The sequence below is a fragment of the Aythya marila genome (assembly GCF_965140915.1).
Source record: "Aythya marila genome assembly, chromosome: 4".
Lineage (NCBI taxonomy): Eukaryota > Metazoa > Chordata > Aves > Anseriformes > Anatidae > Aythya > Aythya marila.
In genome coordinates this window covers 64,660,906-64,676,879 of record NC_139045.1, presented here as the reverse complement: position 1 = coordinate 64,676,879, position 15,974 = coordinate 64,660,906, and the positions used below count along the sequence as shown (strand labels likewise).

General features: G+C 40.5%; 1 protein-coding gene across 1 annotated transcript in view; it reads right to left on the bottom strand.

Annotated features, from left to right (window-relative positions):
• Nucleotides 1–11,660: 11,660 nt before the first annotated feature.
• Nucleotides 11,661–15,974, bottom strand: part of WFS1 (wolframin ER transmembrane glycoprotein) — a 40,105-nt gene continuing 35,791 nt past the window's right edge. Inside the window, exon 8 of the mRNA XM_082758678.1 lies at nt 11,661–14,344. Coding sequence (XP_082614804.1) covers nt 12,536–14,344 — 1,809 coding nt within the window. The 3' untranslated portion in view covers nt 11,661–12,535. The remainder of the gene's footprint in view (nt 14,345–15,974) is intronic.

Genomic DNA, 15,974 nt, shown 5'->3' with positions numbered 1-15,974 from the left:
ACTGTGGTGTTTACCCCAGACCTTGGTCTTTTCTTTTGAATCTCTCACCCTGTCTGCATGTTATTTATGGAGCCACGGGGTTGGAGACGCCTCCTGGGCATCGGCACGTGTGAGTTACACCCTGAAAGGTTAAGTCCTTTTTCTGGATGTGGACCAGAATACATTGCCTCAGCTGTTAGATTAGGCAGGGTATTGCTTTGCACAACTCCCCCAGAGCTTACACGCTAATTCCACCCCCCTTTCCCCTTTCTGGGAAGACACAGTCAATCCCACTCAGTTAGATGGGCAAATATGTCTAGGCACTGCAGCGAGAAATCTCGGCTGAAAATCAACACATCAAGCAATTCACTATTTACCTTTCCAGTTTCCTTTTTCATCCCTAAATGCCCAGGACAAGCAGGAGCCAGATGGCTAACTCTCCTGCTCTCAAAATTGTCACCAGCAGATTTAGTAGCCGCATATGGCAATCTCACTCTGCATGGAGTGGGGGTGTGGGGAAATGCTGGCAGAGCCACCTGCTTCTCCCATGTGCAGCCAGCAAGTTGTCTTGCTCTCAGGCAGCCTTACGTCCTTTGGTCCCTGCCAAGGCTGTGGTTTTCAATCCCTGGTGAAGGGAAGTATAAGGATTGTTCACCTTCTACGTCCAATTTTCAGTAACATTATTACCATCAATTTGCTCCCACTCCCAATAGTAATCCTTTTCCATTTGCTGTCTTCTCAGCAAATTGCATTAAGTCTAAAATTAGAGCATGAATTCACTTATCTTGCCTGTGTGGCAGAACCTCAAAAGGCAACAGCATTACTAGTGTGGGTAGAGATTCAAAAAAATTGGCCCTAATTTTATAAGACGCTTGGGACAGGGTATGTGTCTTTGGTTTTGTGAAGCCATGAAACAGTCTGGATGTTTGGTACATGACAGCTTGACACGCATGCTGGAAAGGTTTGCTTTCAGAGTGAAAGCTGTTATTAGCAGCAATTTTTTTTTCCTTCTCTCTGAAGTTGGACTCGGATCAAACTTCTACTCACATGAAAGTGAACACAACTCTTTAGGCACTTCGAGAGCCTAAGTCAAGCCTGAGACATGAAGCATTTCATGTGAGGCACCTGACAGAGCAAACTCCTGAGCTCCCTCAGCTCTAAAAGCTCCCCTGAATACAGATCAGCCAGTCAGGGTACAGATAATTACTTGTCTTGCCATTTGCTAAGCAGAGACAGTCAATGAGTAGGACAAGATACTTAAACCAACAATTCCATCAGATAATTATTTTAATTGTCATGGTGACTATATATATTCTTTGTATAATGTGGCTGCTAAAAAGAATAAAACCTACTGTAGTGACTACTAAAGGATGCAGGGTAGCACTAGTCATACTAGTAGCATGGGCATGCTGACCCAAGATAGCCCGACAGCTCTAACCTCAAATTCAGGACCAAAATATTCAGCTGAGAGTGCCCCAGTGAGAGTCTTTAGCAGGGAGAACCCCAGAATAACAAAATACTGTAGCCTCCTTCTGAGGGTCAGTGGCTTTCTCATTGTTTCTCCAATTGGAGGAACAAATCCTGGGAGAAGTTGATTGTAAATGATAAATAATTCAGACTGGAATTAGGGTGTCAGACTGGGGGTAGAGGGGGTGGTATCCTTCCCTGCTCTACCTATAACACAAACACTGACTCCAGAGTGGGATCCCCCTGTCAAGAACTTACGCCAATATTCCAGCCTTGGCAGGCTACATCTTTTTAATTCTTCCTTGGCAAGGCTTGAACCCACCCAAACATCCTTGTGGGTTACACTGGGCCGAGCTCCTTCTCAGTTAGTGGGAAGACATGGAAGGAAGCAGAGGTTTCCCTCAGATACAAGCAATGCTGGCACTCTGGTCTGTGTAAGACAGGAGCGTGCTCACCGTAAGCGTACTTACACCTTGGGTTGGCTCAGGGAAGAGGCAGGGAGGAGAATGTCGCTGTTTCAATTATTGGCCTCTGACATCTCTGCTCACACCTCCCGGAGACGAAGGGCTGCAGTCTCCACTTCTCACAGCTATTGATCCAGGCCTCTGCAAACCCAGAGAGACGGTGCTGCAGCAATTGCACTCTGTCAACAGCATTACAGTACTCTGCAACCTTAAACAGCTAAAGGCTTACTTAACAGCAGAACGCAAGCTAAGCTGTACTGTTTTATCCCACCTTCCTCCACACACTTTGCAAACAAGCAGGGCTCGGCTACGCTTCTTTTTAAAATGTTTGGTTATTTTGGGCTGTCACTGCGACCTTGCTACTGAGCTTCCAGGAATCCAGGGCTACCTTTCAGTCTGATGTCTCTTCATCACTTGGAGGAGCCACAAGAAATCTCTGCTGGCACAGCTTATCCCTAAGGAAAGCCTGCCCAGTCTGACCAGTCCCAAACCCAGACTGTCCCCAGATTTGCCTGTCATTACAGGAGGGCAGAGGAGGCATTTCGTGCTACAGCTGCAGCCATTGAAAGAGGGGAACAGAAAGATGCTGTCTGTCCCTGATGAATCCCTTTTGCTTCCTCCCTGCCCTTCCTACCCTCGCTGCCTTCCTTTTTAGCCTCTCATCCCATGGCTTTGCACATTCCCCGTTGAACCTTGGGCCTCACAAAAGCCACGCTGAGTCCCACCCCAGGACCAAACACCGTGGTCTCCCCATCTCCTGAGCAGTCACAGAGGAAAGGCCTGTTTGCCAACACAGAGCAGCTTCAAGTGGAAGATTTACAGGCTCAGGGAGGTTGTATCTTAGCAACCAGCGATGCGTTAGGAAAGCAGCTCAGCTGTGTAAGTTTTCAGTTAAAGAACGCACACCACAGAGGCAGGGACATGCACCACGCACAAGGCCGCTCCAGCCTTTGTCGGGAGGGACGCGGCTACCGCACACACACCCACATGCCAACGTGACCCTGAGCCTTTTCCCTTCCCAGCATAGGCAAGTCAGGTGGAGAGATGGCCCATGGCTGTGTCATTGGCTCTCCTGCAGGAGGAAGAATGGAGAAAGGCCTTCTGTTTGCAGAGAAACCCTGAGGTTTTGTGCATTGGTCTTGTAGGAACCAAAGTAACGTTTTGAACAGTTTCCAGGAGGGAATTGAAAACTCCCACCATGAAAACTTGGTGAAATAGGCATGTGGCTGTGATCAGCCTACGGAAGATCACAGAGGCTGGGAAAGACCTCCAAGGTCATCAAGTCCAACACTAACCCAGCACTGCTAAGTCTACCTCTAAACCATGTCTGAGCACCACATCTACACATCTTGTGAACACCTCCAGGGATGGTGACCCAGCCACTTCCCTGGGCAGCCTGTTCCAATGCCTCACAAACCTTCCAGTTAAGATTTTTTTCTTAATATGAAATAATGTGATCACATGAGGTGATGTGATGCAACCTCTCTTCTCTGGTTTTTACAGCTTAAGCATGGGAATGACAGTTGTTACTTTCCCTTTCGGGGCGATACCTTATTTATTAGTCTTCAGAAAAAGACATCTTCCCCACAGTTCTCTTCTTCCATACCAGGTGAGCCAGGCTACAAACAGAACCTGGCCTCCGCATGCTTTATGTGAACACCCCAAATGACACTGCTGGCAGATTTTTCTGGCTACGCCTGCAATACGCCTGAATTTCATTGCTGAACTGACAAAGCTATAGGAAAAGCAGTAGGGACTCTGAAAAACTTCATTTGGATGAATCACCATTTTCTGCCTCAAAAGCTTCCTGTAAAATAATTATTGCTGGCTTTTAGTGCCCATTCCATTCCATTTTCCTTATTCCAAACTGTGATCCCTGTTGTGCAGCGACACACTGCAACAGCGAGATGAAACCAGCGTAATCCAAAGAGAGGGCACCTTTATGTTTTGGAAAAAAAAAAAAAAAAAAAAAAAGTCTAGTCCCCAAAAAAGCAGCTGCTTGAGAAAAACAGTAAGAGTGGTGCAGAGTTCCTCACCTATAGATTAGGATTTTTCTGCACAGAAAGACAGGTCTTAATCCCTAACTACAGTCCCTGACCAGTCTTGGAAGCACACCTGGCATTGCAAACCTGGTGTGGACAAAACCCACAGACTTCCACGGGACTTGGAAAGGTGGCAGCCATCGTCCTTCTGGCTCTTCCCTCATGGATGCACTATTTTGGAGAAACTGAATGTAATAATGAAAGAAAATATAAAGCAAAAAAGAAATTCTGCCAGGACAACTACCATTACCAAAGAGTACCAGTTCTGTATGAGAACTGTGATATCAGGCACACACGTGTACTCCATGTACTTATTTGTGCTTAAAGACTATTTTTATCTCTAAGCTGCAAGACAGAAGAGCTACCCTGGGCTAGAGAAACTTCAGGATCCAGGATTGAAACATTCCCACGGAGACCCACTTTTTAAATAACGATTAAAGATCAATTGAACTGTTACTAGAAGCAGCATTAGGAGAGATTTATGAATCATCCATTTATAACTCTAGGAAAGCATCTTCTGTCCAGAGAAGACTGAAAAATCCATTTATTGCTAAACCATTTGCTGGAATCATCATCTGTCTCTCACGCCGGTGTGGGGGCACGCTGCACAAACAGGGCTCTAGCCTCTAACTGGATTTGGTGGCTGTGAAAGGTTAATAAATTCCTTAAATGTACTTCATGACAGGATGTGCTTTGAACAAAATTTAGCACCAAAATGAACTAAATTTCCTTTGTGTGGCATCCTCAAGGAACACACCTGGATTTTTGATAGATTTTTTTGATGTTCTTTTTTAAACTAGAGGCCTGTTAGGGTACTCAGACACTGACATCCATCCTGACCTTTGGCTGGTGGTTTCAGCTTTACTTGTGGACAGGTTCCTGATCAGAATTCAATCTGTTCAAGCAGACTGCCAAAGCATCTAAGCCCTATTGAAATAACATTTCCATTACCTAATTAATTGTTTGAAGCTATTCTCAGTGATTACTTACTGAAGTTATAGTTTGTCACCTGAGGCAACAGAACGCATTGTTGTCGTGGAAACATCCTGGCTGTCACCAGCGCTGAATAGGGAGGGAGGGACAGGAGAGGGAACTAGAGAAGAGATGCTTTGTTGAAATGCCTCACTCTTTAAAGTGAAGAAATTATTTGAGATAAAGACAGGTCACTCAGAGCTAAGCTAGGGTTTCAATGCACACTGATTTCTGAGGCATTAGGGGGACTGTGGGCTTGGTTCAAGCCCTTTTAAATTTGGCATGACATTTCCTGCCATCTCCCATGGTTAACTGCAACATTTGCAAGGCCCTTTCTGATGCCAAACCTGCTATTAGTGCAGAAAAATCCTGCCATCTTCAAAACTAGAACAAAAACTCTGTAACAACCTGCTGAAAAACAAAACAAAACAACAACAACCTCCACCTGTTATCATCTCTCATTTGTAAAGTATGAAAATTCTGACTTTCAGGGTTTCTTTCATCAGCTTTTACCTGCGTGATCTTGACACAACCTTTCTGCTTTCCTCAAATCCATGCACAAATTTCTAGTGCATGAACATCTACAGCAAGAGTTGTAGCCAGAATTTCCCTTAAGACAACAAGTCTTCTACCTAAGTTTTACCTAAACTCTGAGACAGATTTTCTCTCGGACAGGTAACAGAAGGTTAATAAAAAAATTATAAAAAGATATAAACTGTGATAAGCCCTGGTTTGTTTTGTTTGTTTTTGCATCTAACACATACAGGCAATGAAGAAAACAGTTTCCACCAGAAGGGACATCAGGGCTGCCTGTTGTCACCATGCAAATAACTGCAGAAGCAGACAATGCAGATTAACTCTGCAAGATTTGTGATAAAAGACATTAGAAAAATGAACCTCCTTAAAAATCTGCTAAACTACAAAGTATCCAGAAAGTGCATTCCACAAGATTGCTATGCACTGTTTCATATCCTCTTAGTTTATCACTACACAGTACGTTATCACAAGGTTATTTTTTCCATGATTATGGTCTCGGGTTATAGAAACACTGTGACAGTGACTTTGCTAGTAACTGCTTGTGGGGGAGACGGCTTTAAATTGGGTCTGCAAATAGTTATCCATTTTTCACAAAATATTTTCTGATTGCATTTCCTCCCTGAAATGGAGTAAAACCAGAACCTGATTCTTTTGTTCACTGCCGGTGCCCTCTGGAGACAGCAAGAGGGAGAGAAAATGCAAAGTGAACCTGGAGTGCCATCTGATGGCACTAATTAAAACCACACTGCTTATGTGCTTGCTAGAAAAAGGGTATGTACCCTGTAAAACAAAACAAAACAAAACAAAAACAAACAAACAAAAACCAGAAAAGTACCACTTTCTTGCAAGAATTATTGAACAGAAAAGGAAAACAAGCGCACGGAGGCTCCAAACACAAATCTGCTCTTTCTGGACATTAATGAAATAATGAAACATAATTCACAGGCAGGACCCCTTAATGAGCACATTAACTAGACTCCCCAAGACCATATTTTCTGACTTTTTAAAGAACACACATTGCAAAAGTATAACTCATCAACAGTTGGGTAACGGCTTGTACCATGATGTTTTTGGCATCCTACGTCAAATAGTAGATGAGAACTAAGTATCTGCCAGTAATTGAGAATGGAAACGTAAATTGTTAATTACCTTTGTTCAGCAGTCACTGATGTCTCCATGAAGCTGATGCAGATGTCGCTAACCCTGACTAATCCAGCCTTAGAACTAATGAAACAAAAACTACAAAATGGAGGGATTTTAAATCAAGCTTAGTGTCTGGGGGATTCTAGTTCATAAAGAGCACTTGTCCCTTTTCTCTTAAAACTTCATTTATTTTCTTAAAATGTAGACTGGCATCTAATTGTAACATTCAGGAAAAGGGTTACAACAAATACCAGCTGTCATAAGAGCAGGAATAATGTTAGATGCATTGGCAATGCCAAATGAACTTAGCTGGAAACGCAGCAGTTGTGCCATCAGCAGTAGAGTGGCATTCCTGTGCTTCATGCTGAGCTATGGAGGGTGCAAGGGAAACATTTTGTGGCAGAAAAGAGACTCAACCTTCACAGCAGCAATCCCATCCGCACAGTGCCACCCATAAAATATGTACCACCTCTCAGCAGGCAGCTTCTGCCAGTGCTGACCCAGGACAACAGATACAGCGCAGTGCTGGAGTAGGCTGATTTTGTCCTGGTCTGATTGTATTAGTGGGGGCAGGTGTGAAAGGTAACTAATTGTACTCAGCCTCACTTGTTAAATCTGTCTCCCCACACAAACCTTATAAAAGCTCTTTTTCTCTTTGTAGTGGGGAATTTGTAGAAGGAAGGAGGGTGCAGCAGACTATAATTCTGTTGGAGCAGACAATCCAGACAGATCCACTGCAGGGGGATTACTTCTGCTGAGGCTCACGTGAAGCCTACAGGTAGTGCCATCGGTCTCCAGGGCTACACCCACCAACCTAGATCAGGCTATGAATGCCTGGGCTGCAAGGTCATGCTTGAATTGCTAATATCTCACTGCCTTGGGAGAATATCTTAATTTGTGTGTGTTTGAATCTAGTGGCCTTCTGTTTGCAGTCAATTGTGGGAAAACTTGCTTGTTGTTTTGGAGGAGTGGTGAGAAGGCTCTGGAAAACATCACAATTTCACTGCTTTGTTTTCCCTGTTGCAAAGCGAGACAGTTAAGGAGGAATCCATGTTCCAACCCACAGGCCATCTGGGAAACAAGAGGGGAGTTAAGGCTAAGAAAGCCTACCAGAGAAACTAGGTTGGGGATGGACTGCCAACATCTAGTCCTGAGGATGTGATGCTTTGACAGGAAAACCCTAAGGGCACATTTTATAAGATGTGGGTAAACTGAAGTGTCAGATGGCTTTGGTGCAACAACTCTGTACGTACTGACTACAGGTATTATATACAGACATGCCCCACCTTACTCATGTGCTGGATGTGCACCTGCTTCTTGACTAAAATGCTGACTATCAATAACCTCCTGCTATTTATTTTCTGCTACATTTTGGGAAGTGTGATAACACATTCTTTTCAACAGAACTGCAAAGAAATTGGTGGCCTCATCGTGAGTTTCAGCCCGTCAGAGGAAAGACTCTACGAAACTCAGTCCTCAACTAAGAATGTGCCACAGATCACATCACTTACTGCACAAAATTATATGAAAAATTGTCAGACAAATGCTGAGGATTGAATTGTGAAGCTGCAGTCTTACAGAAGGTGTTTTCTGTAGCTGGCAGTGGGAAGATTCTATTCTGTATGTTTCTTTCCATAGCAATGTAAAATATTTTGTAAAGGAAGGGTGAAAGTGGTTTGTCCATGTTCATGTCTGGCTTCAAAACCTGAAGAAGAGTTTGATTTGATTGGAGATGATGATTTTTTGTCCTTTCTTAATTGGGGGGTGAATCTCATCTTTTGCACTTTGGATTATGACTTAAAAGAGGAAGTTGCAGGATGCTCATGACATTTTATTTTCTCCCAGAACAAAAGCTAATTACATCTTTTGAGTAAAGGAAGGAAAGCAAAGGAACCATTTGAAAGCATATAACCAAAAGTTGTTTGTTTGGTTTCTAGCCATCCATATTTGCATTTAAATGATGTCTGCAAGTAGGTATAAGTTATTAGAGCAGCTATAATAATCCTTTCTAATTTGGTGAGTTCCAACTAACTTTTGCTGCATGGATTACTATTTGCTTAACTTAATCATTAAATGATTGTTCTTCCATCATAACTCTCTGCTGTTCAAACAACTGCAGGTGTAAAGCTGAGATGGGAGCACAGCCCCCAGTAAAGGACAACCTCCTTCATTTGCTACTGACATTTGGTACTGACCATACCCCTTACACTGAAAGGCTGCAACGCATCTGGCTAGTGTTAAGGATGTATTCATAATTATGAAATTCATTTTGCCTTTCTCAGTGGAAACAGAGAAGCCAAGAGACAGATGGACATTGAAGTGCTCTGAAAGGTGACATCGTTTTATGTCAAAGGCTCATGCTCAGCTTTGTAAGGAAGCATGGTGCTACCCCTAAGGTAACATCCCTATTACCACGTATTATGAAAAATTGAAAGCAAATCTGTAATAACATCAATTTTATGACACTTGAGAAGACCAGTTTGTTCTGGAAAATAAAAAAAAAAACAAAACATGGAAATGAGTAGATCTGTAGGAATTACTTCTCCAGAAGCACTGGGCAAAATGCAAAGTATAAACTCCTTGTATTCCTGCCTAAAGTGAGAGGCTGTTAGTCATTACAGAGTGGGCTCTTAAGTTATTCAGAATTTCTGTATGTTCCGAATTGTTTTTCTGTGCTTATAGAAGAATGTACCAGTTTGAGAACAAGCAGTACTTCTTCATGTTACTTTGAGGATGGAATTAAATTTTAAATTTTGTATATTCTAAATGCTAAAGCTAAGCTTACAGAACAGCTGAACCTAATTTAGATGTGTCAATAGCCATGTAATATAATCTTCCTCCTCCTCAGTTAATTAATACTAATTCAAAAGATTGAATTATCAGCCTAGAAAAAGGGCACCTATCTTTGGAACTGTTTATAATTCATTATGTCTTCAAAATTAAATAAGAAAATAAATGTAGAAGTGAATAATTAACAGCAGCTGCCACATTCTGTCTCTCTCCTTTGCAGTTAAGGAAGATGAACTGTTTTGAATATGAAGATGTGGCACACAGCAGTAGAACAAAGTTATTTTGTGCTCTGTTTGCCTGCAAGATTTGAGGTGGTTGGAAACAACCTTTGCAAAAACACCTTGCCTGGGGTTGCAATCACACTTAGTAAAAATTAGTGATTTTGTCAGCTACAATTTAGAAATACTTGCTGAAGGTTTCAGAATGCTGAACACTATACAGGCAAGAAAATGGAGTACCTATCCATCATGTTAATGTATTTTCTTTTTCCATTAAAAAATTGAACAGTCCCCATCAAGTGGGGCTGTGCCCCTCTGTGCATTCCCTATTAACTCCTCTCAGACTTGGAGGTCTTAGCCTAATTTGTTTTTAAGAGCATCACAAGGTTTCCCTATTGACCCCTGAATAGGGAAACAGCCTCCAGCCAGAAGTTTGCTTCATGACAACCCTCCAAATTTCCCTCTAAGCAGCACTGAATGAGGCAGTAGTGTTTTGGAGGGCAAAGTGACTGTGTAAGTAATGACAACAAAACACTCATCTCCTTCCTACCATGGTGTACTCTTGTGCCAGAGGCTTTTTGCTGTTATGGTTCCTACAGTGAGCTGGTCAGGATTGTTTTCTTTCCTCTTTACAGTGTGGAAGTTGACACATGCACTGAAAGCACTAGAGGGGCGCTTCTCAGCTCCCTGTTCTCAATAGGATTCAAAGTCCAACTTGGCTGTTTGCCCTGGACTGAAGCATGCAAAGATTAGAGGAGTTGTGTGCAGATAGCAGCTTTAGACAACTTTAACCCATCATCTAACCTGCCATTGCTCTGAGCAGATGAGTTATTATTCCCTTACAACAATTACATGCCAGTATCACCTAATAATTTCATGAGAAAATGATAAACTCGAATTTGCAAAGTTGGTGGAGTTAAACCTCATAACAATGTTATATATGGGAACAGAGGTACTTGGCTTAATGCTTTTGTCTTGCAACCCTTTCCATCTGACTTCAGTCAAATTTTCCCTTTTTGTGACATGTAGTTTCTTCACAATGCACTGACGTTTGTAAATTGACATCTTTATGCAAGGAGTAAAAGCTTTTTTAAAAAATTAATGCTAGTTATGAATACCAAGACTGCTTTTTTTTTTTTTTTTCCTCCTGACAAACATGTGAATAGAAGTTTCAAAATTATATGTATCTAAGGAAAAAATGCATCTTTAGAACCTAAGTTTCAGAACAAGGAAGAACATTTAGATATTCGAAAGGAACCTAGAGATTTTCTAGAAACAAAGAAGGAGAAAAGACAAAATTTAGCTTACCTGGTCTCCTTTTGGCTGGAAATAAGCCAACCTACGTCAAAATTTGCATTTATCTGCAACCTTATACTATTTATTTTCCCCAGGTAAAAAAAGAGATGGTTTATAGTTTTCAAAATTAAAAGTATCCTGAAAACATAATTCTACTTCACAGATTTTCTGATAGGCTCAGACATGACCAGGTCTGCAACATCAGGCTCAGCTAATTGCCTGGGAATCTGGCAGCAGGTTTGGAGGAGCCTTTGGATTCTTCCCTGCTGCAGCCCAAAGTGTGATGTTCAAGATGGTGTTGATGGTTGGAGCACAACCAAATGCCTCATTTTATCCAGGTTTCCCCTTCTCTATCTATTTTCACTGACTGTGCTTCTCCCATACACCCCAAACTGATGACTGGTATGCCAAGGCAAAAACAATATGAATGCAGGATCAGTGAAAGCGGTAGGGGAAATAGCATGATGCATGTGATACGCACACACATCCAATGGTTCAGAATGTAGTAAGTCACAATGAAAGCAAAGGCACGGAGTATATTTAAGATTTCATAGCTATAAAAAATTGGCCTGATGTACTCACGTTTTACTGCTAGATTGAAATAATGTGAAGTACAACTTCAGGTATCTCATACAAGAAAATGAAAGCTAAACAAACAGCTTTCATTGGAAAACACGATTATCAGTGCAACATGAACAACTGCTCAAAGTGTCAAAGCATAATGAACAAATGTTCTACTCATTTAATTCAAGTTTATCTTTTGTATTTATTTGCACAATACAAATCATTAAACAGACGTTCTTTTCAGTTTCCACTGTAGACTTTTACATACTGTTTTCAGTTGCTTTGGCTTGTCTGTACCATCACAATCTTATTATCTGGTGTTTGACATTCACATGCCAGCATGGATTATACCTTAGTGTCATACATATAGTGATAATAACCAATTAGAACAAATACTGTGTTTTGTACAGAATATTTAAAGCAAAATAAAAGCTTGAGAGCTTTTTTTTCCTTTTCTTTTTTTACAGCCTTGCTGGGGTGTGAAATGGTGTACCTTTCAAAAAAGCTTAAAATCATTATCTTCTGGACAAATAGTGAAACAATGAGTTCTGTACATAGATAACACCACCAGGTACTGATTATATGATCACCTTTTTCTAGAATACACCAAATAAATACAAGCAATAAATGCAACATAAGCTGTTGTCAGCTACCTACTCTAACTCATGCCTGTGAAAATACATATGGGCATGTTGTGAATATTTAAACAGTAAAGTGCTTTTAACATCGAGCAAGTAAATACATCTAGTGTCATACCACAGGCAAACAGCATGTTCATTTTGGACAAAATAGTCTCCATGCAATTAGTCAGCAGCAATCCCCTGCATTCATTTACAATATTAAACTAGTATAATATCACTTCAGTCATATAGGGTTTTAAAGTCAGGATACAGTGTATACACTTACAAAACTCAACCAATGCTCTACATTAACATACATTTTGAGCATTGCTACAGCAGGGTGTTCTGTTTTATTTATTTATTTATTTTTTCTTTTTAAGCCAAACCTTTGGTAGTATAAATGCACCGTACATTGAAGATACCACTGAACCAATATGACCTCATTATGCAGCTGACAGGAATGGGAAGAAGAAAAAATCAAAAGCAAATTTAATGGCTTTATGCACTGTACTCCTCCAGTCATGCTCTATTTTCACATGCCTCCCTGCAGGTAGGAGTTTAGACATGCAATTCAAGCAAGTGATTGCTTTCAGTTCAAAGACAGGCCATTTACTGCCAAGACGACCTTCCAGAATTGTGCTGAATTCAATTATACTTCCCTGCCTCAAATTCAACAACACTTTCTTAAACTCATTGCTTGCCTTCAGCACAATATCTTTGGTTATGTCATCTTCCTCTACTGACTTGGTTCCGTTTTTGCTGCTGAAAGGCATACCCACAGTTATTTCAAATTTGTACCGATCAAACATTTTCATGTGGCAGTTATGCTTCGTCAAATACTTGAGACGACACAATTCTTCCTCCTCCATAGTGACATTTTTGGGGTCACAGAGAGGGTATGTTTCACCATACAAGCATCTCATCCAATCACCAATAAAAAGTGGAAGCATATTTATTGCAGATTCTGCACTATTGTCAATTTCTGTAACACGCACATATTTGAACCGCCCAGTCCACGTCACTCTGTGTCCTTCCAGATGACTACATAAAATCTGAGTGCGTGCCATGTTAGTCTCCTTCCACGATCGGGGTCCACAGAGGAAAGCATACTGATTCCATGTCAACGTGGAGTTGTAAACTTTCATTCCCTCTGACCGATACACGTAGAACCAACAAAACAACACTACAGCTGTAATCCACACCAAAATGAGTTTCACAATTGAGCTTCGAGTAAGGGATTTAACCATTTCAACTACAGAGAAGTTGACTTTCGTCCACCATCGGAAGAGCAGAGGAACAGCACACAAAACTAGAGTCACTACGATTTTCACGAGCTCCAGGGACACAAACCACTTAATGAAATGGACAAGACACATCAGTGCAATGCCTACGCCTAGCACTGGGAGTGCAAAGAGAAACAGAAAATAACCAATTGATGCACGAATGAGCCCAATGCCAGAGGACTCCTGCAGAATGACTACAGAGAGTTCACACCACATAAAGCAGACTAGATATGGGACCAGGTAGCAGTAGGTGCCTTTAAAATTCCGTAGTTGTGCCATTCTAAAGAAAAGATAAAACAAATACAAGAACAAAAGGCATGGGATACTTACATTTATCACAAAGAAATGGCCTACAGGAACAGTGAAGAAAGTTTTACCTAAGAATTTCAAGAAACCAAAATTCCCAGGTAATACCTGCAATAGGGATAAGCAACCAGTTGCTATCTCGGTCATTAATGCTCTTCGTGTGTAAGGTTCTGCACATGTGCTTAAACTCATGTAACTTGTCACTGTGAAGAAAACGGAGATGGTAGCTAGCTCTGAGCATGGTATACAGTCTTTGCTTGCTATAGGGAAGGAAAAAATTACAAAGAATACAGAAAGTAAAAAATATATGTATGGCTCTAAGTGATTCCATCCAAAGTTCACTTCAGCTTGCTCAACATCTAGGTTTGGTTCAAAACGAAGGAGTAAGTCAGTCAAAGTGCGGAAGTTTTCCCAGGCCTTACTGTCCTGAAAAACTTTCAGTGTGCAAATAACCATAGAAATGAAGGACAAATAGAATATGACTAATGGAATAATGAAGGCAAAAAAATCAATTGTCAGATTACTAATGATGAAGAAGAAGATGAGAGCATTGATATGGTGTGTTGGAATAATAGTAGACAACCAGTGCATTCCTGCCTTTGATGCCATATCTATCAGATATTCTTTAATTTCCATAATGGCATGAAGTGGGTATTTTACAACCTGGAAAGAGAGAGAGAGAGAGAAGCATTTTATTTATGAGCAGGTTTGTATCTGTATATCACAGATGATCATAGCTGAAGCAGTAGCAGTAAATTATCTAACCTTAGTTGACATGAAAAGATATTTATTTGAAAAGAATGTTGCCAATAAACTGAGATTACTTTGTCTGATATTATTAGATCTGTTTTGATTAATTCAGTCAGGTGAAGCACAGAGGCTATTTTGATTTCAGGAAAGATGAATTTCATTACCTTTGACACATAATTAAATGGCTTCCTTGTCAAATACTCCGCTCTGCTAACTTCTTACTGAAGATAATACAGAACTGCAGCCATGTAGTTAATCTTAAATCATTACTTGAGGTGTGAGTACCGTAGCTTTAAAGCATTTAACTCTACCACTGTTCTCCAGGGATTATGTTATACATTCTAATGAAAAGGACTTACACAAAGTCTTTACAGCTGTGGTTTATCTTTAAGAAAAAAATCCTTCCCAAGTACCTATGGACGCAGCTGTCAAAATCTGTTTTGTAAACAGCAGGAATACCTTTATATTTATATGCACGTGTGTATTTGTATGTAGTAATTACAGCTATTCTTTTAACCTCATAAGAGTAACTGTAAATGGTCTTAAAATTCTATCTATCTTATGGCATTTCCCAATTCAGTCATATGACAACAGAAAAAATGCTGGATCAAATCCTCTGCCAACCACACACAATCTCTGAGCTACAAAAAGTTACAGGATTATTTTTTTCCAAACAATTATTGAAATATTACCATCTGCACATTAGATACTGCAAGCAAACCCTCCCCCGTAAAAAGCCAATTTTTAATGTTGTCCCAGAACTTATGCTTTTATATTATTTACAGCAGTGGAAAGTCCAAGAATGCTTCAGTGAAGATCTATATGCATTGTGATGAAATGGGGTAACAAACACAATGACTTTGGCATAAGACTGTTTATTAGCAAAAGTATCCATGTTGTTCTTTATAAATGCACGTATTTCAGAATAACAGTTATTCAAAATATTGGAAAAAAGACTCCCACCACCCCGTTTTTAAAAAACAAACATAAAAACATAAGAAGTCAGAAAACCCTACCATATTATAATGGACAACGAAACAACAACAATGACAACAAACTCAAGTCAGTAGCCAAAATCCCGCTTCCTCACTTGAAATTTACACTGGTATTGAATGCATGCTCCTTAATTTTCCCTTCTCCTTTCACTACACTTGGAGAATTCTCAGTATAGAAAGCCACTGACACTAAGTTTCATCATTCTTGAATTCCTTCATAATCCAACCTTTTTATACTTAAGGTTATGGATATTTTTTCCCACCTTCTTGTTCCTGTTTATGTAAGAAAGATATGAAGTATATAAAAGTAAGTGTAATAAAAATGTGGCTGTTATGATAGGGCCATTTGAATCCTCTTTGAGATCTAATGAAGTCAGATTGTCCCCTTGCAAGGAAAACCATTATTCCTTTCTCTTAAATATATGGCTTGTATATATGAAACTGTAAACACATATGTGAAGTAAATTTTAAAACCAAATTGTAACAAGAATTCTCATACTGTTCTACTGAGACTAAACATCAGCTTTGAGAGTTGAGTGTAAATCACC